Source organism: Grus americana, chromosome 1 (genome assembly GCF_028858705.1).
Source record: "Grus americana isolate bGruAme1 chromosome 1, bGruAme1.mat, whole genome shotgun sequence".
NCBI lineage: Eukaryota > Metazoa > Chordata > Aves > Gruiformes > Gruidae > Grus > Grus americana.
In genome coordinates, this window is record NC_072852.1 from 184,918,422 (window position 1) to 184,942,676 (window position 24,255).

A 24,255-nucleotide genomic window follows, 5' to 3' on the forward strand; every position below is an offset into this window, starting at 1 on the left:
ATGGCATTCTGTAATAAGTAATTTCCTATCTGCTTATGATTAAAGAGGGATTTCAGGTGAAATATTGTAAATTGAAATGGACAGGCTAGGAGGACATCATTAGGTTGGACACTGTGCTTCAACACAGGATAGCAGCCAACATGCTATGCACGGTTTGAGCTTGCCTATGTGCAGCTCTAAATGCTTCTGAGAGCCATCCTACAACTATTCCCCATGTCCTGACACCATGCCCTTAAACAACACGTTGTGCAGCGTAAGAGAGCTCTCCATTAAATGCTTTGTACTGCGGTACACATTTGTTTGTAAAGGTATCTGTTGCTTTTTCCGGGGTTACTCTCTGAGAGTAAGCTCGACACACCGTGGAGCGACTGGAAAGATAGGAGCGTACTGTCTCGACTGGAGGTGGAAAGAAAGTGGGACAAGCCACGGAAAGGGGAGCAGAGAGAGAAGGTGAGAATTTGTTATATTAATAGGATCGCCTGGTGACTTGCTCGAGGCATGGACACATCCAGACAGGTCTGTTCCCCACTTAATGGTAATTGATTTGTGCAGGTGATATAGTAAACATGAGAGTCCAGCTGCATGATGCATGCATGGGTGAAACTCCCGAAGTGCTTAGGATTACCATATTTATGATAGCAAGAAGGTATGCAATAGCCTTCTGGGAGCAGTCCCCAGCTCTTGCCCTTGCTTGCACCCCAGGACACTACGATGCCTGTTGGTGGCCATCCCAAAATCCCTCCTGTTCCAGAAACTCAGCTCTACATATGCCCTTGCTGTCCCCCAAAAGCAAAGCCCCTTTCCCTCAGCCCTTCCCACTCCAGATCCCTCAGCTTCCCACAGAGTGCCTGTACTCTGCTGCCCCAGACCTCTTAAGCCATCTCAGAGCTCAAATTCCCCAGCTACTCCCAGACGACATCTCCCAACCTCCCCACTCCAGGTGCTGACACCAAAGCCTCTGGGACACCAGCATTCCCACCACGTCTCTCCCATCACCTTGCCCACCAAGCCCTCAGCTCCCCTGACTTCCTCGAACTCCGTAACACTCCCTAACCCTGCACCCCAAACTTGCCATCGCACAGCCCCCTTTCCTCCATCCATGGTCTACACACATTTTCCCCCTTTCAAATCCTCCCATCAACTCCCTTCAACACCCAGTTCCCCCACCTGGTCCTCCCTCTCCCACATTTGCTCACTCACCCCAAGTTTTCCCGCCTCACCATCTCGCCGCTATGTTCTCCCTATACAGAGTCCTATTTGCCTCCATCCCTGCTACTCATATCTGCCGCACTGCTGGCAGCCCTGATGTCCCAATGGGAGCAGACCTTCAGCTTCCCCCACCGGATGAAACCCCACAGCACCCTTTCCCTGCCCATATCTTCTCCAAAAGAGTCATTCTGGAGGTAATTCCCAGCAATAATGACTTCACTGACATTTTAGATATCTGGAAGGGTTTCAGAAAAATAAAATCAGTAGCTTTGATTTTTTTCACTGCAGCATTTCTAAGGGACCTAACCACAGACTGAAATCCCCACTGCCCTCTGTGGAGTATTATTCAACTGTAAGACAAGGAGATGTCTTGCCCAAGAACACCCAGAGAGGCCATAGCATGGCAGTATAACCTAGACCTTCAAACTCACGAGGCACACCTTAACCAAACTGTGCCTGAGCATCATTTTTGACTGCCCAAAATGAGTGCCTCACAGCTTTGCCTCAAGGCTCACCTGGGTCTTCAGCCTTCAACTGCCTTAGAAGCCTGTTTTCCTCCTCAAAAAGCTGCAGTCCCCCTGTAATGCTTTGGTGCTATTTATTCTCAAACACCACGTTCCTGAGGCAGCAAAACGAGGGAGCCCCATGCAGAGGTTCCTTCCTCACCAATGGAAGAGCAGAGAAGGTGTACAGCTGCAGGGAAAAGGAAGCCAAGAAGGTCACTGCATACCTGGAGGCCAGTGGGAAAAAAAAAAGTCACCACCTGGGCAGCCAAAGTTTGTTGCTTAATGAGCGATCAGTGATCTAAACCCCCGTCATGCCACAGGCAACTCTGTGTGATTACAGGGCATACAGGGCAGGGTTTTCACTCCACAGACCGATATATTTCAATGGCTATGACACCCAAGAGAACTGCACTGGAAGTACATTAGTAAGACTGCAAAGTCAAGCACTTAAATTAGGAAATATGGGGCCTAAGGTGGTCTTTGCAACCCCAGTCACATTGTGACATAATCCTTATTTGCACAGCAAAGTGTTATTTCTCCACCATTCTCTTGCTCTGCTCCACAGACCCAAGAGCCCTCGTTCTCTTCGCTGGCATGTTCTGGGTCTTTGCTCCACACTGCAGTTTCCTCACATCACTCAAGTCCTGCTCAGGATGTGAGCAATAATTTTCTCATAGACTTTTCTTTGGCCTTCCCCACTCTTAAATTAGAGTGATTCACAGATGTTCATTATCTTATTTCCATAATGAACACGTGGAAGAAGTGTGTATCATTAACTCTGCATTATAGCTGGTGAGCTGAAACTCAAAGAGATGCAGGTTAGTAGATTAATATCCACTAATGTTGCACATCTAAGCTGAAACACTCAAGGCCTGCATTCCCCTCAGTCCAGAGGGCTTGACATTGCAAACTCCATGATGCACTGTGCATTTCACCCTAGACTTTAAGGTACAGATACTGGAAGAGCATAACTTCACCACCAGCTCTTGGCAGTCATCCCTAGAGTTGCAAGCCTTAGGTCCGTCACACAGACCGTGCCACATTTGAGGAAGTACAGAGCCAAGACCAGCATTGGGCTGTCATGGCCAACCTTTCTTGAAATCAAGAGGGTAAGGGATGTTTTTCTAGTGGTTTTTGACAGCTGTTTCCTCATAGCAGAGGAGTAGTTGGCTCTGTCTCACAAATATGTGGAATAACAATAGAAGTTTGTGGCAGACGAGGAAAAAAGGTGCTATGATTGGAACAGACTCTTCTGACTTTTCTCTCCCCAAACCTTCATCAAGTGCTTCATTCAAACCCAGCAGTTTCCTTCTCCGCCTGCCTGAGACCACACAGAGATGCAGACTGCTTTCAGGCCTCTGGATCTGCCCAGCCTGTACTTAAAATAAAAGCCAGTCCTAACTAAGTTCATGGTGTACTCACTGCAGGTAGAACCTGGGGGGTTACCTGCTTAATCTCTACTCAACACCTGCAGGCTGCAGTGTATGGCCCAGTTTGGTTGAACGCTCATTAAAATGGCACAAGTCATTTGCCTGCTTTAGCAGGGCATCTTCTTGCGAAATTTCAAGTCCTCAAATAAAACCATGAAAACTCCATGTTTTTTTTAAAAAAAGCAGCAAACAAACCAGAAAAGAAAAAAAGAGAGCCTGGATATTTATCCCATGGGCAAAACAACCATAAAAAAGCCTAGGATAAATTTATCCTAGCCTCCTTTCTGAAGATAGCTGAACGGCTTCAGCTGAAATTTTCTCTTAGAAAGAACCAACAGCCTGAAGCGAACACCCAGCATGGAAAATTTCAGCTTAAACAGTTAATACTTGCTGAAGAATAAACTCCTGGAGACAGTCTTCTACACAATGTAAGTATTGTTATTACAGGACTCCCTATAGGACATAGAGAGCCCCAAGTGCCTTTCCCCAGCGCACCGGCTACCTCTGCCTCTGCTGCCCTTGCCTGCCCCTCCGCTGCCCCTCTCCAGCCAGCTCTGCAGGACCAGACTCACATTGCCACCCACACAACACAGGCCAACACCAATTTCTCACCCCAGCTGCTTTCTCCAGAGTAAGATGGCACAGCAAAACAAATACTGGGGAGCCATTAATCCAACACCTTCAGTTGAAGCTGCAACTCTCCTATACATACATGCAGTTCCTTATATTTTATACTTTTTGCTTCCTTATCTCCTGTGGGTCTGCCACACATTTTTTTGACTGGTTAATGACTTTATCCCTGAGCTGAGCACGCAGTCTCGTCATTAGTGAGCATCATGTGCTCATGTTGTGTTATGTATCTTGAAAAGCTGCATTTTGATATGGTATATATTCCTCTTTGCAATGCCAGGGGTGGCTTGCACAAACCTCCCTTACTCTTTTGATGGACTGTAGACAGCTTGCTCATTAGTCTAGTATCTAATTGCTTATCAGTCACACTCTCAAGCTCCTCATTACTTCACTTACACAGCTACAGTAATTAGATTTCACATTTCTTTAGACTCTCATGGTATTGTGTTAGCCTACTGAGGAGGCACTCATATAATACACATATATTATAAATTATCTCCTATAATTATCATATTCATTATAATATATAACACATATATATACACACATAATGCTGCTGAGGCAAACTCAAACCTCTCCAGTTCTAAGTGTTCAGGATGCGCCAGGAGCATCTCCGAATGCTTGTTTGTCAGTTTTAACTTCCGCGAAGTTTCACCCATCTGTGACCCTTCGCTTACAAACCATGCCCGACTGCATCATTTTCTACCTCTCACCCACCACTGCATACCTCTCCCACAAAACAAAGCCTTCAGATCTGCTCACTGCAGAGATGCAAATTCTTTTAGGCACAAACACAAATTTGATGTTTAGTACAGCAGCAAACAGAAAAGTTGTTTGAGCTGTCAGCCCTTATTTTTTGGGATAACATAGATTTTATGCCTCTTTTTTGGTCTAATTTGATGCATTTCTTTAGCACCTATTCTCTAAGCCTCAAGCGTTTTTGTGAGATCATTCAACACATTTATTACAGCACTTAAAAAGCAACAACAATTTATTTAACTTTTCAAAACAGAATTCTGCAGACTTTGGGGCCAGATGATTCTTTTTTTCCTGGAGATCATGTGTGAAATATGTGCTGGTGCCTGTCCTTTCAGATGCAAAAACCACAGACACTGGGTGGCATGTAAAATGGTGCACCTCTTTTTAAAGTTAATTAAATAAGTGAATGCAACAGACAGTTAAACTCGAAAAGGCAAACAGGTAATTCTCCCAAAATTAGAAAAGGACCGTATCAGTATAGGCTATGTCTGCAGAAGTAAACTAAGCAGAGCTAGAGGACAGAGCATTTTATTGTGTTGTAGATGTGGCCGTTGAGACTGCAGTGGTTTCCAAATCGCCTCCTCATCCTGCTGTGGTGCACATTTACAGGTGCAGGAGGGAAGGGTGACATTTGAGGACTGACTGGCTATCTCCTAAAGATGGGCAGACATGACGCTCTGGGCTACGGTGCAGATACATCCCTCAGCCACGGGAAACAGCTCCGCTCCTCGCCACTCTACCACCGGATCCAGCCCCAGGTCACGTCACCCAGAGCCAGCATCGCACCTCCTCAGCTAGACCTCGTCAGCAGAGCATACGTGGAGAACGAGCAAATGAGGGGCGGTGAATACAGGAATGCTTTGTAGCTCTGGAGGTCAAAGTCCCGCGGAGGTCAAAGAATGGCAGATTCAAACAAAAATTAAAAGGAGGGAAAAGTCTTCCCATGGCCTCCTGTGGCAGTCTGATCTAATCCTGAGTAACACCCTAAACTCACGAAATGCAGCAAAATATGGTAGTAGAAAACCTTAAAGCAAAAATCAAGAGTACCTGAATGATTCAGGAAACCCATTTCCACTAGTCCCCAAGCTTCTGAAAAGTTTACTTCTCATTGACTCAGCATAAATATCTAAAGCCTTTCCAAGTTTCTCGTAACGGGATGTGTTTGCTCTCCTCCTCCTCCTTCCCGTTCTGTGCCATTTCCCTGCCTTGCTCTGCCCAGAGCCGGCTGCGTGTCAGGCAGCAACACGCTGGCAGTCATCGAAGCTAAAATCCGTCCTTGTAAGAAACCCAGCACGTTAAAGGTGGAGACGGAGGTTTAACCCTGAGCCCCACCTGCAGATAGGAAAGGGAGATGATCCCAAAATCAAGATGAAGGAGAGCGGCCCAATCTAATTCACCACTGCTCCCCCCCACCCGCCTTCAGTCCCGGGGGGCTCAAGGCTCCTCGCCATGCCGAAATAAAACCTCCCGGGCCCTGGAGGCGGCCGGCCGAGGGAGGATGCTCGCCCGCTCGCCGAGAGTGAATAGCGTTCCTGCCCTGGCAGGCGGCCAAGCGCGGCAGCCGCCTGCGTCCGGGCTCTTCCCCGGCTCTCACAGCCTCTTCAACAGGAGTGACACGAGGCACACTCTTGCTCGCAGCCTGCTGCTGCTCAGGAGGTTGGGAGAAGAAGAGACTTAGTCCTTCACAGCTGGGGGGCTCTGACTTTGCAAGCTGAGGCACGATTAAGATGGAGGATGAGGGGGGGAAGAGGGGGGAGAAGGAGAGGCGAGATGGAGGAAGGGACTCTCCTCCGACTCACGGCACAAGGCTGAGTCCCTGCCACTCCATCGCATTTTTTCCCCCATGCCGCCCCTCACCATAATCCTCCAGGAAACAACCACGAGCAGTTCGGGGCATGAACCAGCAAAGCCCCCCCAGCCGAGGAATCAGAAGCTGTGGCGCTATGCCCGAGCTCATTAACCCCACTATGACACTGAGCTAATTAGCTCGAGCATGGCATCATGCTAACACAACTTCTCCATTTTCAGGACTTCAACAAGGATCGCTTCCCAGTGTCCCCTCCTGTCCTGTGGCTGTATCAGCAGGAAGGTAAGAAATCACATGTGCAGGGTAAGACTGAAAATATAGAGACAGCAAAGAAATGGGAAGGACATTTTTATTGGCATGGTAACAATATATCGGCACGTATGCAGATATCCTTGTGCTTATGTACGGGTATGATCTTACTGGGAAGGACTTAAACGGTAGGAAGGAGGCGGCCACCAAGGAACGACATGGCTGTGCTTGTTTAGTGCGGCACTGGGTGGGTGGCACTGGGTGGGTGGCACTGGGTGCCCAGGGGCAGCAGAAGGACATTGAGAAGGGGACCTTGCACGCCAAGTAGCGAGGGAGCTGCCTCTCAGAGAAATCAGTGGAGCCCATCACAACCATCACACATAAGTATTCGCAGAGGACTGTACATCTTCCTGGTAGTTGAGAGGTGGATTTCTTCCACCCATTCATCATTCTAAGAGTCTAAAATCCCAAACAGTCCTTCAAGGAGGAGAGTGTGAACGAGGCCCAGGAGAAAACAAGGAGCTGCTGGAGGAAAGCCAAATATACCAGCCTGGACACCTTCAAAGTGGTATGAAAGACATCCCAGCCAGGTTTACGGCAGCAGCCACAGAGGGGGGGGCACCAATTCACAGCAGCCAGGAAGAGAAGCTGTGCAGCTCCCCTCTTTAACATCCCGGCGATCTGACCAGACCCCAAACTATGGAGAGGGTAGGTATTTCTTCCAAAGGTTACATCGGAGCCTGACGTGAATAACTGCTCTGTTACCTGCACCCCCTAAAACCAAAGGCACCGAGGCAAAATAGCCAGAAAGGATCTGCATGATAAAGGTCGTTCCTTCTAAGGGCATCTCTGGTCTCCTACCAGTCCTCCTGGTGGGCAAATAGAAGGACTTGGGCTGTCATCTAACGCACCCGCAGTCTGCAGTGCATTTGTCTTCACAACACCGCTGTGAGGTACAGAAGTGCTCTGTGATGTGAAGGGCTGAGCCTGAGAGAGCCTCAAGCCCTCATCCAGGCTAAAATATGTCCAACTCCCACCGCATTCAATGGCAGTTGAGTGCCTAAATACCCCAGACCTTGGTGGGGCTGAGCCTCATTAGCTTGCTCCAGATCACAGAGCTGAGAACTGAACCTGGGCACCTGCCTCGTGGTTTAACAGCTGAAAAGCCTCATCTATCTCTTCTGGTGCAGAAAAAGTAGAGGGTAAGAAGAGCGGGAAGGGGGGGGGGGGGGTCGGGGGGGTTGGCACAGAAGAGGAGAGGGACAAAAGAAGTGCCAGCAGGGGCTCCATTCCTTTGCACCAAGGGGTAAAGTTATGTGGGACCACAAGCTGGGTTGTGGGATAGGAGGGAAAATCTCACATCTAGCCACTTTGCAGGCAAGACAGACTAGGGAGCACCCCAAAAAGCCTGCAGTAGACCCAGCTGAGGGCCGCATGGGGGGACCTTTAGGAATGTTCTGCTCCAGGGATACCTCTGGGCAGCCGCACAAGGCCCAGGCTGTGTGGGGAATGCGAAGAACTGGTCTTTTGTTTCATGCCCCTTTGTTTTAACCTCTTGAATCAAAGACCCCAGCTGCTACTCCGGGAGAGGGTAGAAATTAATCCAATTAAAAAATAAATTCCCTGTGGAATCAAAACTGCTTGCCGGGTGGGGGGTATGGGCATGCAATTTCTTTCTTCTGCAAAACAAACTCTTTCTTCTAACCCACATTTCACAGAGCAGAGATACAGGCAGGGGAGCATTTGGAGCAAATATAAGAAACAAATGATCAGCATGATTTATAACCCTGGTACCAACCCACAGCTCACGGGAAGGATCACAGCCTCTGTCTTCTATAGCCTGCATGGCCGGAGACAGAAGCACAATGCCGCGTGCTACCCTCCAACACAAACAGTCATAGAGCAACAAAACCCTTTGCCGCTTCGTTCCACTCTTTTGTTTTCCAGGGTTTTTGGTCAGCCCGGGCTTGTGGAGCTTGACAGGTTAACCCACACTTCCTTGGTTTCGACAGAAATGATTAAACAGGGAGGATTGTTTAGGCCGTGAAGCAGAAGGAATTCCTTTGTTTTTGTAGATCACTCCAAGGCAGCCGAGCCCGCAGGGATGCCCAAGAAGAAAGAGGCAGGGGCTGAGTGCAGAGACGGGTTTCCAGGGAGGAAGGTCATGCCGCTCCTCTGCAGGCTCGGGTATGAGGGGTGGGGGGACACGTTGCATCCCAACTTCATGGCTGGAGAGAAGTCAGCCGGACCCTCTGGGTATATGGGTGAGCAGGACCAGGTGGACACCATGCCCAGATAGCCTGGCTTCCCCACTCCCTGCCAGGCTCAGCAAAGTCATACCACCCTAGGGCTTGTGCTACAAGGGCATCCCACCCCACCACCCCAAGGGCATGCAGTCACCATGCGGCATGTGTGATGGGAACCAGGGCCAGTGAGCAAGGGGGGCTTTCAATAGCCGGGCCTTGGTGCACCTCAGATCTCCTGGGAAAGGGGAAGCACATATAACACAGCCACCTCTTCTTAAAGCCTGGCTTGCTTCCACCACCCCATGTGTTAAGCTGTACATCCTCCCTCAAGGTGTATGTGGTCTTGAGGTACTGGGCTGGATCTCTATGGGAGTCTTACCTTCTCTTGCAGCCCCAACATGTAACACCTTCTAGCTTATCTCCATCAACAGAGATCACTGGAGAGAATCCCAGGTAGCTGCTGAGAGCAGGAAAGTCTTACCTTATTGCACCAGGGACACCAACACCGTGGGACGTATGCAACCTCATTGTGTTGCAGGCGATGGTGAAAAGGGCCGGAGCTGTAAGTGCCTGTGCTCAGCTGGAGGAGTGAAGGGAAGAGAAGATCCTGGGGTTTTGTCACCCTCGGTAAGGCAATAACTATCTGGGGAGAAGGGAGAAGCACTCACAAGCTTTATTTCTAAAAGCTGGATCAGAAACAAGGGAAAAAATAAATTTAAAGCTGAAAAAAAAGGAGTGATTTGCTGGCCATAACTGACTTGGTTGCTGTTGGCATCAGGCTGGTGGTCTAGGAGCGCTTTCACTCCTTGGGAGCAACACATTACCCAGGTATTTGGATTCACAGGGATGGGTGAGGGGGGTCTTTTGCTTTTCCCTTGGCCTGACACCCGCCTCTCAGAGCAGCTTTGATTTCTGTGTTTAAGAGGTACGGGAAGGAGCTTGGCAGCAGAGATCAGACCTCCGGACACTGTGAAATGTCTCCTTCTTAACAGGCTCTGAGTCTCCGCAACAACACTAAGTGCAAGAGAGCTGGTAAATTATTAAAACAACCTTGCAACAGCTCCGGAGAAACCACCAGTGCCTCAGATTCAAAGGAAAGGCTGTGGTGTGAGAATCCCCATTAGTAACAATACGCACAGTTTGCAAGAACATATGTCCCCGCATGGAGCAATCAACCAATCTGGGCTGTTTAACCACAATATTTCAAAGAAGTGCTTTTAATGCAGCTGATCCGTATGTTTATTTTTGAGCTGTAAAACAGGATTCTTCACTAGCCTTTCAGAACATTTCTGTAATGGACTCTATCCAAACTATTGGGGAGAAGGCTTTGCTCCAGCGGAGCGACTGATAATATGGGGTTTTTTTAACTCAAAGTCACGACTGTGGAAAAAGAATAACCCAGGCAGAGAGAAAGTGCATTTTGCCCTCTAAAAAAAAGGCAAGAGGAGCAAGACCCCACTGGGACCCTCTTAAAGAATGGGTTTGGATCAAAAGTGTGTGAGATAGGGACTGGGTGGATGGGAAAGAAGAAGGATTTCCAAGCCTCTTCTGATGCGGACGCTTGAGCACACATTGAAAATACAGCCCTTTGCACTCTTTTCTCCTGCAAAGTGTGTGGGAGGTGAACGCAGGTCCTGGTTTATTGATTAATTGATTCTTTATAAAGAATAAGAGCTCCTCGTGGAATAGCCGTGCCTTTGCGGGGAGGGGGAGGATGGGGGGGGGAAGGTCTGGTCTCCTTCCCTGCTCGATCTAATCCTAATTAAAAATAAATTGCATGCTGTATGGAACTTGAAATGGCAAAGATAATCCTGTTACACACGAGGGGCCTCCCCGCTGCCCGCTGCCCGCTCCCGGCCGGCGGCCCCGTTCCCAGGCACGCAGCCCGACCCCGGACCTCAGCCCCAGGACCCCGGCCCGGTCCGGACCTCGGCCCGGCCCGGACCCCGGCCCGGCCCGCGGCGGCCCCGCCAGCCAGCCGTCTGCGGAGTTCCCGCGGGCAGCAGAAAGGAGCTGCGCGGAGGCTTTTCGTATGGAAACCAGGCGTTTGGGGAGCTTTTGTTGGCGGCAGAGCCTGCCCCCCCCGCCCCGCGTCCCCGCAGTCAGCGCTGAGGCGCGATTTAAATCCCATTTCCATAAGCCGGCGCTGCGGGCAGCCCGCCGCCCCCCGCTCGCGTGCCGCACCGCGCAGCGACCCGCGCAGCGACCCGCGCAGCGACCCGCGCAGCCCCGGGGTACCCCTGCTGAGAGGGGCGGCCCCGCGCGGAGCCGGGGATGGAGCCCCCCGGGATGCTACATCGCTTCGTGTGCGCAGCGGAGTGGAGCGCTTCCATCCGAGGCTTCCAAAGGAAACCGGGGCGGGGACACCCCCCCCCCCCCATTCATTTTTGTTACCCCCTTCCTTTAAAACGCATCTCTTAGGTTCCCTGACACATGGAAAGAGGGAAGGAGGAAAGGGAAGGAGGAAGGGAAGGAAGGAAGCAAGGAAAAAGGAAAGGAGGCAAGGAAAGAGGGGAAAGAAGGAGGAAAGGATAGATGAATGGAAAGAGGGAAGGGAAGGAGGAAAAGAAAGAGAGGAAAGGGAAAGAGGAAGGAGGGAAAGATGAAAGAGGGAAAGATGAAAGAGGGAGAGGAAGGAAGGAAGGAAGGAAGGAAGGAAGGAAGGAAGGAAGGAAGGACAAAAGAGGGAAGAATGGAAAGGAGGAAAAGGAGGGAAAGGAGGGAAAGGAGGAAGGAAAAGAGGGGAGGAAGAAGGAAGGAGGCAAGGAAGAAGGAAAGAGAAGGGAAGAGGGAAGAAGGGAAAGGAAGAAGGAAAAGAGGGAAGGAAGGGTGTGCAGTTTTCTGGAGAGCTGAATGCCCCTCAGGACCCCCAGCTTCCCTCCTCATCAGGTGTCCTCCCTACGGGCGGCCACCCTCTCCGCGGCCGCCCAGGCACCGCAGGGCCAGGAGGCTGCGCCGGGCTCTGCGCGGGGCCTTGGTGCCTTGCGGGGCAGATGGTTTTGTTCCCCCCGGTTCGTGCCAGGTTTCAGCCTCATGCTGTTATTTTGTTCTTCTGGAACGAGACTGGTGTTGCTTCCCAGAGAGGCCCTATTAGGACAAAAAGAAAATCCTGTGAATAGGCGTAACAGGGCACCAGGAGGGATAGGTCTTAAATGTATTTTAATATGAGCGGGGCATTGTGTGTAATTCAGCGCTCATCATCGTTTAGTCAAAGAGTTATGGCAGTGATTGGGAATGAATAGAGCGACATAATGGATACATGTGGCGTTTGCTCATTATATTCAACTTAGTCCAACTCCTCTGTGGAAACTGTTCAACTTTCTCTCCCTTTAGCCTGTCATAGTGAAATAATACAGACATTGGTTCCTCGAATGGGATAGCCTGCCATGCTATTATATTTCTACAGCTAACGAGGGCTTCATAAGCCTTTGATACAGCCTGATCTTTGAAACCTTTCCAAATCTCCTCAAGCTTATGCTAAATCCTATTTGGAACTTTTTTTTCTTTTTTTTTTTTTTTTTCTTTTCCTCGCCTGCTAGTGCCCCAGGCTTAAGAAACCCGGGCGGTGACATGCATACTAAAGCATGCAGGGACATCTCCTGAAAGGCGACTTACGGCGCTGATCACAGGCTCTCACGCGAGTAACACACCACTCCGGGCGCGCAGCTGAATGCCGCCAACCCCCCCGCCCCACACCGCCCCGCTAATCCGCCCCCGCCGCCGCCCCGCGCCCGCGCACCCACCCGCGCCCGCGCCGCAACACACCACGCGGCGCGACATGCCACGACACGGCACCTGTCCGACCTGTGGCGCGATTAACAAACCCCGCCGCGCATTTTACTCCTCGTGCCACCTCCGCCGCCGCGCCTCCGGAGAGAGAGAAAAGACGGGAGGGGGAGAAAAGAAAGAAAGATGAAAAAAAAAGAAAAAAAAAGAAAAAAAAAAGAAAGAAAGGGGGGAAAAAGGAATAAAGCCGGGGAAGAAAAAAAAAAAAAAAAAGGAAAAGCCCCAAACCCCGGAGAGTTAAAGAAAACAAAGGCGAGCGCCCCGCGCCCCCGCTCCCGCCGGCTGCCAGAGCCGCCCCGGTTCGGGGACCGCCGGGGGGCCGCCCGCGCCCCGCCGCCTCCCATTGGCTCCGCCGCCCGCTCATTTGCATAGCGCCGTCTATGAAAGGCCGTGCGGAGGCGCGGAGGGGCGCAGACGGTGGAGGGTTCGCGGAGCCGTGCCAGGGTACCACGCATCACCCCCGGGTACCGCGCATCTCCACCCCGGACCGCGCCGTCGGGTTGAGCCCCGCGCAAGTGCCATGAGCCCCCTGCGGCTGCTGGCTGTCGCCTGCGTGCTGACCCTGTCCTGCTGCAAGACGGTGAGGTACCGCACCGATGAGGAGGGCGCGCCGGGCACGGTGATCGGTACGCTGGCCGATGAGATGCCGGTGAAGGCGCCGGGAGAGATGAGCTTCCGCCTGATGCGGCAGTTCAGCAACAGCTCGCTGGTGAGGGTGCGGGAGGAGGATGGGCAGCTGAGCATCGGTGAAGCGGGGCTGGACCGGGAGCGGCTGTGCGGGCAGGCCCCCCAGTGCGTCCTGGCCTTCGACGTGGTGAGCTGCTGGCGGGAGCGCTACCGCCTGGTGCACGTGGAGCTGGAGGTGCGTGACATCAATGACAATGCCCCACGCTTCCCCCATGCCCAGATGGCACTGGAGGTGTCAGAGAGTGCCGCACCTGGCACTCGCCTCCCGCTGGAGGTGGCTGTGGATGAGGACGTGGGCTCCAACTCCATCCAGAGCTTCCAGGTCTCCCTCAACAGCCACTTTGGCGTGGAGGCACAGACACGGGCGGATGGGGCCCGGTGCGCTGACCTGGTGCTGCTCCAGGAGCTGGACCGTGAGCGCCAGCCCTCCTACACGCTGGAGCTTGTGGCCAAGGATGGTGGCAGCCCGGCACGCTCAGGCACAGCCACTGTGCACGTCCGCGTCCTCGATGCCAACGATAACAGCCCTGCCTTCGCCCAGGGCTCCGTCACAGTGGAGCTGCCCGAGGATGCGCCGCCCGGCTCCTTGCTGCTTGACCTGGATGCTGCCGACCCTGACGAGGGCCCCAATGGCGAAGTGGTCTATGCCTTTGGCAGCCAGGTGCCCCCTGAGGCACGACGGCTCTTCCGCCTCGACCCGCGCTCGGGCCGCCTCACGCTGGAGGCCACCGTGGACTACGAACGTACCCGTACCTACGAGCTGGATGTGCGTGCCCAGGACCGTGGCGCCAGCCCCCGTGCCGCCACCTGCACCGTCATTGTGCGCCTCGCCGACGTCAACGACAACGCGCCACGCATAAGCATCAGCGCCCTCCGTGGCGCCACCAGTGCTGCTGGTGTGGCCTATGTCAGTGAAGCAGCAGCCAGTGAGAGCTTTGTGGCCCTCGTCAGCGCCTCAGACCGTGACTCGGGCGCCAACGGGCAGGTGCGCTGCAGCCTCCGTGGCCACGACCACTTCGCCCTACAGCGTGCCTACGAAGACAGCTACATGATTGTCACCACGGCAGCACTGGACCGCGAGCGCATCCCTGAGTACAACCTCACCGTGGTGGCCGAGGACCTGGGCTCACCACCCTTCAAGACCGTCCGGCAATACACAGTGCGGGTGAGCGATGAGAATGACAATGCACCGCTCTTCGCCAAGCCCCTCTATGAGGTGGCCGTGCCAGAGAACAACCCACCGGGTGCCTACATAACCACCGTGGTGGCCCGCGACCCTGATCTTGGCCACAATGGTAAGGTCACCTATCGGCTCCTGGAGACACAGGTCATGGGGGCTCCCATCTCCACCTACGTCTCAGTAGACCCTGCCACTGGGGCCATCTATGCCCTCAGGACATTCAACTATGAGATCCTCAAGCAGCTGGACCTGAGGATCCAGGCCACTGATGGAGGCTCCCCACAGCTCTCCAGCAGCACCCTTGTCAAAGTGAGGATGGTGGACCAGAACGACAACCCTCCTGTCATCATCCACCCGGTGCTCACCAATGGATCAGTGGAAATCGGCGTGTCCAGCAAGACCTCCCGTGACTCCCTGGTGGCCCAGATCAAAGCTCAAGATGCAGATGACGGGGCCAATGCCGAGCTCACGTTTGCCTTCCTGGAAGAGCCCCAGCAGGACCTTTTCACCATCAACCCAAGTACCGGGGACATTGTGCTGAGGGGCGACCTCTCTGAAGAGCTGGGACAGCTGTTCAAGGTCATCCTGACTGTGACAGACAATGGCAGACCCCCCCTGGCCACGACCGCCACGGTCAACTTCCTGGTGACCGCCACTGCTCCTTCCAGTATTCAGGAGATAGCCAAGCCCAGCTCCTGGGAAGGAAAGGCTTTGCAGTGGGACATCCCTCTGATTGTGATCATCGTCCTGGCGGGCAGCTGCACCCTCCTCCTGGTGGCTATAATCACCATTGCCACCACCTGCAACAGGCGCAAGAAGGGGAATGAGATCAAAACCAACACTTCCTTGAAGGAGCAGATAGACATCTCCCACCTGGAGAAGGGCCGGCAGGAGGATGGCAGCCAGAGGGGGAATATGTTTGAGGTACGAACCTTTCCCAGCAAAACCTCTTTCACCAGCCCTGACCCTTCTCCAGCTGCCGAAGAGATCGCCACCGAGAGTGGCAGCGACAGCACTTGCCTCTACGATGGTCAGAAGAGGCTCAGAGGACCGAACGGGGAGGTAAGATCCTGACGTGGGGAAGGGGGTTGGAGACTGGGGGGGGTGTCTCAGAGGATGTGAATTGCAAAGATCTTGTTCTGATGTCAATTTACCCTTCACTGCTTCCCCTCTCACCTGTCCTTTGATCCCCCCACCCCAGCAGGGTTTTGCTGCCGCTTCGAGCTATGGCAAGGAGCCTGCTCCCCCCGTGGCCATTTGGAAGGGGCACTCGTTCAACACCATCTCTGGCCGAGAGGCAGAGAAGTTCAGTGGCAAAGACAGCGGCAAAGGTGACAGTGATTTTAATGACAGCGACTCGGATATCAGCGGAGATGCCCTGAAGAAAGATCTCATCACGCACATGCAGAACGGTAAGGGCTCAGCCCCTGATCCTGGCTGGCTGCTCCGGAGACAGACAGACAGGTGGACGGGGAGGTGGACGGAGGGATCCGTCCCTGGGGCACAGTGATTAGGCAGAGCAGCTGGAGGGGCAAATCTGATGCTGTATGACTCAAACTGCCCGTCTCTTCGCAGCAGGCTGCTAGATGCTGGTTCCTCCCTCACTGAGCACCCAGCACAAATTAGCAGATGCTGGAAGTACTGTAGGATTAGGGGGTTTTCCTCCCCAAAAAGCTTCCCTTAAAGTTAGGATTGTGAGGAGCGTTCCTAGCAAAATGACATAACCTTCCCAAGTGTGTTTTTTTTCATTGTGCCATAGAGCATTGACTCCCACTGTCAGTGTTTGAATCATCCCATGACTGATAACTCTGAGGATTACGAACGATGTGGATTTATTCCTGCAGTAACGACAGGTTTCTCCTTCTCTCTTTCCCTTTAGGTCTGTGGGCATGCACGGCCGAGTGCAAGATCCTGGGCCACTCGGACCGCTGCTGGAGCCCCTCCTGCGGCCGAGCCAACCCTCACCCTTCTCCCCATCCTTCAGCACCCCTCTCCACCTTCTGCAAGAGCACATCCTTGCCCAGAGATCCCCTTCGCAGGGACAACTTTTATCAAGCCCAGCTGCCGAAAACAGTGGGTCTTCAGAGTGTCTACGAGAAAGTGCTGCACAGGGACTTTGACCGGACAATTACGCTGCTCTCCCCACCACGCCCCGCACGGCTCCCTGACCTTCAGGAGATTGGGGTGCCCCTCTACCCAGCCCCCTCGACTAGATACCTGGGTCCCCAGACTGACACGGCTGAGAAAGTGTAGCCCAACACGCTCCCCACCCGAGTACACACGTCCCTGCACGCACACGACTAGGTCACTCCCGAGAGCCTTTAAGTTATTGACCAGATCCAGTGTCGTACGTATAAATATGCAAGATGTGCCTTAAAAATGAAGTCGTTGGGAAAGATTTCCAATCACGTCAGTACTGTTTGATATTTGCAAACAAAAAAAAAATTGTTTGTAGTTAATGTAATTTTTATGAAATGTGCAGTATTTAAATTTTTTTGTTTTCTACATCTTTTTTTTTTTTTGCTTTCGGTTCACCCATGGCCTGCCATTTTTTGTAGTGTTTTTAACCTGTACATTGTGTAATGTAATGTTTGTACATAATGAAAATTGGTTATATTTTTATATAATAAAAGCTTAAAAAATGGGAATTCTTGCCAAAGGAACTGTCTGAAAGACACAATAATAATAATTAATAATAATATCCTGAATATGTAGAACCTTGTAAGGGAAATTCCTCTTTCACGGTGTAATAATAACCTAAGCAACCCAGTGTACTGAGAAGTTTGCCTTGCCAAATGTGACTTGTATTTCTTGAGTATGTGGTCAACTTAAATGTTATTTAATTGCCTTTGGTTCCTGTAATCTGTGTCACTGATAAACACTAATAAAGGTTTTGTGATGTGTCGGAGGGATCTGTTCATGGATTTCATGCTTCAGAGCGTAGAGGTCTTTACAGGTCAACAAAAGTATTTTGTGCAAAGAAATGCAGTGGGGAGGAGCATGAAGGATGCTACTTCATCTTGCCCATCCTTTAGCTCCGGCAATATCTTGCTGGAGGTTTAGCTCCAGAGATTTTAATGATGGGCTGCAGGGTGGGAGGAACGGCCGTGTGACAGAGCTGGCCTTTGCTTTTTCACTGCCTGGTCTAAGCTCTTCCAGCCCCATCCTTCACTGGTGGGAAGCAGTGTGATTTTAGTGAAGCAACTGAAACTACGTCCATCAGCTGAAGTGTTCATGCTGAGTAAATATCTCTGCATCAGCAGCCACTCAAACTCTTCGCTTTCTGAGCCAGCTGAGATGTTGATTTGAGTCAAGCTGCATAGGTATGTGCTTATATGTTTATCCCCTGTTAAAGCAGCCTTACTAAAGGACAGTAACTTGCATTTTCATACATATATTTATTCACCAAGGGAAAGGATAGGTTTATATTTGTGCATAAAACAGAGAAAGAATAGATGTTGAGATTGTCTGTGCTACATATTTTGCCACCTCCTAGAAATGACAAAGGCCTGACAAAAAATATCATATAGAGCTTTGAAATTCCCTCCCCTCAAGGTTTCAAGTTAAAAGCAGCTCTCAAATCCTTCTGCTGAAATCAGGTATAGAATAGCATCGAATGAAACAAACTAAGCATGAGCATTTCTTTATGTGTTCAAAAAATGTTTATAACAGAGATGACACTTAAATTGGAGTTTTATATATGGGATTGAACTTTTCCAAAAGGAAGAACTGCTACTCACTTAAGTATATAATTTTCCATTTTGTACAAATCAAGAATCCAGAAATTTGCACATGACAAAGCTTTTGTTATTTATTGTGAATTCTTCAATTACATGTCTAATTAGTATGGTACATCATATATATAGAAGATGACTCACAAAGAAAATATAAAGCCTTCTTAGACATAAACAAGACTTAACTTAGACTTTGTCTCTCAAAATGTAAGTAGAAAACAGTATCCCACCTGCATATATCTTAACCAACAGAAATTCCCTTTCTCCTCCAGCTTCCTCAAGCCCATGTAGCAAGAATAACAGAGCCTGACCAAGTTTTCGTGCACACATGGGCTGAGTTTTAACAGGGGCTTCATAAAAGCCGCTGCATGAAGGTTTGTGGTGGGCAGAGAGCTTCAGAGGCTGTACATGAAGGGAATTGAAATCAAGCTGATGCAAGATGCAACTGGGAAGCAACATCTGTGATACAGCTTTTATGGTCAGAAAAATAGGTGAGTGTCTCTGGTGTTTCATCTAAAACTGGTAGTAAAAATCATGATGCTTCTTGTGAACTGAGAGGGTCATCTTGGTTAAATTTAGAGCTGAAATTGGGGCTGAAGGGTGGGTGCTGAGAAGGAAGGCTGGGAGCTTCCCTGCCGGCCGATCATCAGTGATGCAGAGCAGCAAGCCCGCATGTGAAGTAATTAGTCATAACTCTGAATGCGGGGAGGGAAAGACTCTCCATCAAAAAAGGAGGGCAGTCTGATAAGCTGGTTCTTCCTCATCTAGTTCAAATGGCTGGATTACATACTGCAAGACCTCCACAGCAAGTCCCTAGGTTCTCCTGGGCAAGGCTGGTGGGAGGTGACCGCAGCCCAAGGGCAGTTCATCGTGTTGGGTTGAGGTGCTGAATTCACGCTGTTGCCTGCCACAGAGTCTGTGCGCTTCTGTGGGTGGGTTGACGCTCCTTGCTGCCTAACCAGAAGTTTGGGCCACCCCAATGTGAGGCAGTCTTGAAATGGGGGTGAAAATAAAGTCACCTGTTCCCGTTCCAAAGCAGCTTTCAAGCAGCAAGCAGCTACAGTCTCATTGGGTTCTGGGATCTCTCTGTTCTGGGGTCCTATGTGCTGCCAGTAAAATGTGGGATTCATCCACCTGGATAAAAAGCTCAGCATTTAAATCTGAGCCAGCTACTTTGCAGGGACTTTCTGGTTAGTAGAAAGATATGGACCTCTTCTGAGAGTGTCTCATCTTGGCTTGGAGGCAGGCAATGGGGACAGTTCAGGTGCACCACTGAAGCTCCTGATCTCCCCTTTGCCTGTAAGGGCAAGAAGCAGCAGCCTAGATTCCTTTAAGTTTCAGACACCTAAAATTAGGTGAGGGAAATCCCCAAGCTCCATCAGTTAGCAGCACATATCATCCAAAGTGCAGATGAGTGGAGAGGAGAGCCCAAGGCTTAGCTCCTGGGCAGGGACCCCTGAAGCAAACATTTGCTTCAGCAATGCTATTTCACTGTGTATGTCCTAGTTTTTTTCTTTTATTTTTCATTTAGCATAACTGAGATTTTTGCTAACATACTTCAGAAATTAATGCAGACCTATCAATTAAATTCCATTTATTTGCCAAGCAGAGTGTGGCATCAGCCCTGTGTCATGTGTGGGGGAAGAGACACTGCGGCCACACAACCTCTCCATCATGGAGAGCTGCCTGCTCCTGCCTGCCTTTCCCCTACTCAGAGGGCAGAGGTGAGGGGGGGAGCAGGTACACAGGACTGGAGACAGCAATCTTTCACTGAGCCAGCATTAATTCCACGGCTCAACCTGGCTACAGCAGCCAGAGATCACAAAAGCCCTAACACCGAGCTTGAGCCTGCTCCTGCAGAAGTCTCTGGTAGTCACTTATGATGGAGCAAAGCACCCTCAGCTCCCTTCAGTCAGTGGAAAGAAATAGGCACTTTTAGGACATGAATAATCTCCTCCTGAACCAGCCAGCTAAAATAAATCTGGTATATTGCACTAAAAAGTTCCCCATGTCTCCCTACATGCAGCCTGCGGTGGCTGTAGATGTTTGCACTGTGGACATCCAACATCTAGTGAAGCGAATCTTCCCCCATGTGCTTTCAAACACCACCAGGTAGTTTGCTGTTAGCAATTGCCATGAAACCATCTGATCTGAGTGTGCTGACAGTGTGGCAAAATGAGGGAACCGTAACCAAAATCGTTTAGATGAAGGTGAAGATACCTAGTAGCATCAGTGGCATCAAGCCAGGCCGTTGGAGACCAGCAGACTCACAACCAGGTGCCAACGTCCGATTTCTTTGACATCAAGGGAGAGGACTAAACCAGCACAAACACAGAAGTGGGTAATTCCCACAGCTTCTTTTCCAGGTGTACCTGCACAGCCATGAAGACATAACTGCAATACCCAGGACACACAGGAGTGATGCTACAGTGGCACAGCCATGAAATGCCTTGTCTCCTGAGTGCCCCAGAGATGTTCCAGGACTGTGGGCTTGCAACTGCCACTCTGGAGACCTTGGGCAGATATCCAAATCTCTTTTAATTGTAAATAAATTAAATTAATTTTCCTAAAGTCGAGTTTGTTCTGCCTGTGACAGTAATTGGTAAGTGACCTCTCTATATTTATCTTGACCCACGAGCTTTTTCATCTGATTTTCTCCCCCTGTCCTGTAGAGGAGGGTGAGTGAGTGAGCAGCTGGGTGGAGGCCTGGTTGCTGGCCAAGGTCAACCCACCACACACATCAAGGAAACAAGATCCCAGAGATGCCTTCTGTGGCACTTTAGGAAACAGAAAAACACACAACACCCCCCCCCACCAAAACAACAAACAAACAAACAAACAAACAAACAGTCAAAATCCCACTGACCGGCTCTTCTCCTGTGCCTCTTGAATGCCTTCACGGCTGTTTTACATTTAATGATGTGTGATGGAGTCGAACACCACTGTGAGGTGCCTAATTCTGGTTTCTGCAGTGCATGCTCTAGATGCAGGACTCCTAGTAAAACAGGGTGGCAGCACTCATGCTTGTAAGTGGATATGGCTGTGACCTCTGGGATGGGGGTTTAATCCTGTGATCTCAACACGTGAGAGATGCTCAGAAAATCCTACCTGGGCCAGGCCCTGAAGGCAGAGAGGCACCAGGCTGGGATTTAGCTGAAGATTCAGACAGATGTGCCTTTTGTGACAAATGCGTAGATGTCTACATGCACAGTAGGCATCTCCGCTCCTTTTGCAGACAACAAGGGTTGGTCAGGGCGATCTAGGGGGCTATCTGGCTCATCTCACAGCAGGCGCCTGCATTCACTTCTCTCTAGTCTCCCATAACTTCAGTGACCACCTTGTCATTGTATATGACAGCAGATTAAGCACCTGCCTTACACAGACACACACGTTGAGGATACAGAAATTCAGGTGGGTGTGCAGTCACCAAAGGGAATGGTCCACCCTTGTCTCCATCTCCAGCTTCATATTTCCATGACTCCTTTGCCACCAGCACCCAGAAAAGTTTGGTTAAAAGCACCAAAACTGGGTAGAGTTCTACAGGTTTAGCTCAAACAGGGGTCAGGCAAATATCAGACACTGTCAGGGAGGGGGCAAAGAGGGAGGAGGCCCCCAGGGCCTGGGAATGTGGCAGGACTGTGCTTTTGGGCAGCAGTCAACAAGTAGATCAGCCAACATATAAGGAGGTTTCTAGGTGATTTCAAAGTTGGCCAAGGAGGAACCTAATGCCTTTTGGATGCTTTGAAGACTTGGCATCACTAGTGATAATGCCAGCTCACTCCCCAAATGTCACCTAAGCCCAAAGTTAGGCTGAAGAATGTGGACTGCTAACTGGGGAGAAGTAAATGTTACTTCCCATCATATATGCCAAGGTCTTGAAGGCTTCCTTATTTAAGAGGATGCTTTGGAGAAGCTCCCTGGAGTTGAGTTTCCCCCTTCTTAAGTAGTGATAAGGATCCATCTGCTTGCCCAACCTTCCTGATGGATGCAAAAAGCTGGTTTTGCACTCATGCTCATGATGCTCATGGCAGTGGGATCCCCACCACTCTCAGGGCTCCTGGGGCATGCTGTCCATCCAATGTTAATTATATTAGGAGAGTTCACAGGGAGCCACGGACCCCACCGCAGGTAGGGAGGGATGCAGGGATCAGGAAGGGGACTGGCTTTGGTGGGTTCCCCCGCACCACAGTGCCTGGGGAGGGTTAAAATCCTGGGAGCTGAATCGGAAAGGGACCAGATGGCCACCAAGTTGAGAAAAGCAGTGACTTAGCCTGGCTGTGAGAAGCCAGTGGGTTCATTCAGTTGGTAATTATTTTTGGGTGGGCATTAGCATCCTCAGGGTCACAGGCAGGAGCATATATTTCAGCCTGCAGCAGGCAAACCCTGCATGCCCATCAGCTCCTGCTGTGAAGGACAGCTGGCTGCTGTGCCCTGCCGGTACTTTTTGAGTAAGGAGGATCTACCGGCCCCACAAGCCAGGCAGGGAAGCAACCCCATGTGGTGCTATAGTCAAATGCTGTTTAAGGATGCAGATGTTTTTGTGGCAACTCCATCTTTCAGATTTGAAGGCAAGTCCCTGTTCCAAGCCCAGTTGTGCTCCATTGCCCTGACCTACGCAGGGTGAATGTGCTGGAGGCCAGAGGCGGAGGCTGCGTCCTGCCCGTTCTCCCCTCCCAAGCAACTGCTTCAGATCCTAATACATCCACTTTCCAGCTACCTCCAGCCAAGAAGCAGGTGACTCACAGTTTAGAGGTGCTTCTTAAGTCAAAGTATAAGCAATAGGGTTTTATGGTCACACTTGTCCTCTGGGTCGTCTGAGTGCCGTGAGATTTGGGCATTTCTGTCCTGGCATGAGCACATAGGTGGCTGCAAGAGATCCCAGTTCCCACCATAGCAAAATCACTTCTAGGCTTTCTTCCAGATCTAAAGTGGACATATAGTGGGAACAGCCTCCGCGCCCACCACACCTTCCCAAGGTCTTGGGGTGGATGGTCCAAAGCCAGGTGCAAGAAACGACATGTGTCCCTGCAGCTCTCTGCCAGGCAGCCCCTGCCCACCTTCACAGCCCAGCTCCTGGGACCCTTCGCCCACCTGCCTACTAGCTGTAGCCTTCTGCCAGGGTGACGAGCCCTGGCCCTGCCTGGGTTGGCTGCTCTGTGGATGGTCACTGTAACCCCAGCCATGAGCTCCATCCCCTTGGGATGGGGCAGCTCAGCGAACAATGACTACCTAAAGGACCCTGCAGACAAGACCTCCCTTTCCCCACAGGCTCATGCTCTGTCTAGAAATACTCCTTATGGCTAAAGCAAAATGGCTCAGGGATAACTTGAATATGCTCCTGCAAGAAAAGGGGAGTTCTGCAGGTCAGCAGAGGCCATGATGATGGACAACTCTGTAAAACTCCATCAGAGGGACAGAGACACAAAGAGAAGAACAAAGGGCAACAGCTTCCTCCCTTCACCTGGAAAACTCTTCCTCTCACGCACAGTGAGAGGAAGACAAAAAAGTGGGGAATTTTGGGGGACAGGAGAGAGGGATCCACATGACATGGGGCTAAGCTGTCTAGAGGCTGCAAACACACAATTGTTTTGGAGGACAATCCCCAGTAAAATAACCAATTTCATTTATGTACAGAGGATTCTCAGTTTAATTCATCCTCTCTCTCTTTTCATTCAAAACATGTCCACTGGATTTGGAAGAAATTCAAGAATCTTGACCTTCCAAAAATCCTACAGCAGACACTAAAAGCAGGTTTACTGGACAACTAGCTAGAGAATAGCATGAAGAGGCACCTCCACAGATCAACATCTTAAAATTGCTTTTGCCTACAAATTTTCTACTGCCTGAATCTCTGCATGTGGGGCAACGGTGCATTTGGCATGTGACCTCTGAGCAGGGGCATCCCATCCCCAGCTCTTTCCTGTGGCGCTCAGATAATAATTCACCTCCTCCCTCCCCAGAGTTTCACCACTGTACCAAGGACGTTCCTCCTCCCTCCCTTGGGGGCTAGACCACTTCAGGAATGGGTTTGA

At 50.8% G+C, this 24,255-nt stretch overlaps 1 protein-coding gene across 2 annotated transcripts; it reads left to right on the plus strand.

Moving 5' to 3' along the window:
* The first annotated feature begins 12,591 nt into the window (after positions 1 to 12,591).
* On the plus strand, positions 12,592 to 17,397 carry PCDH8 (protocadherin 8). 2 transcript variants are annotated; one of them, XM_054813436.1, is made up of 3 exons: positions 12,592 to 15,551; positions 15,691 to 15,901; positions 16,369 to 17,397. In XM_054813436.1, exons 1-3 carry the CDS (start codon positions 13,143 to 13,145, stop codon positions 16,740 to 16,742), a joined length of 2,994 nt encoding a protein of 997 aa, XP_054669411.1. In that variant the 5' UTR covers positions 12,592 to 13,142; the 3' UTR covers positions 16,743 to 17,397. The 2 variants fall into 2 exon arrangements, with proteins under 2 accessions (XP_054669411.1, XP_054669412.1); XM_054813437.1 differs by having other exon boundaries at positions 15,694 to 15,901.
* Positions 17,398 to 24,255: the final 6,858 nt, after the last annotated feature.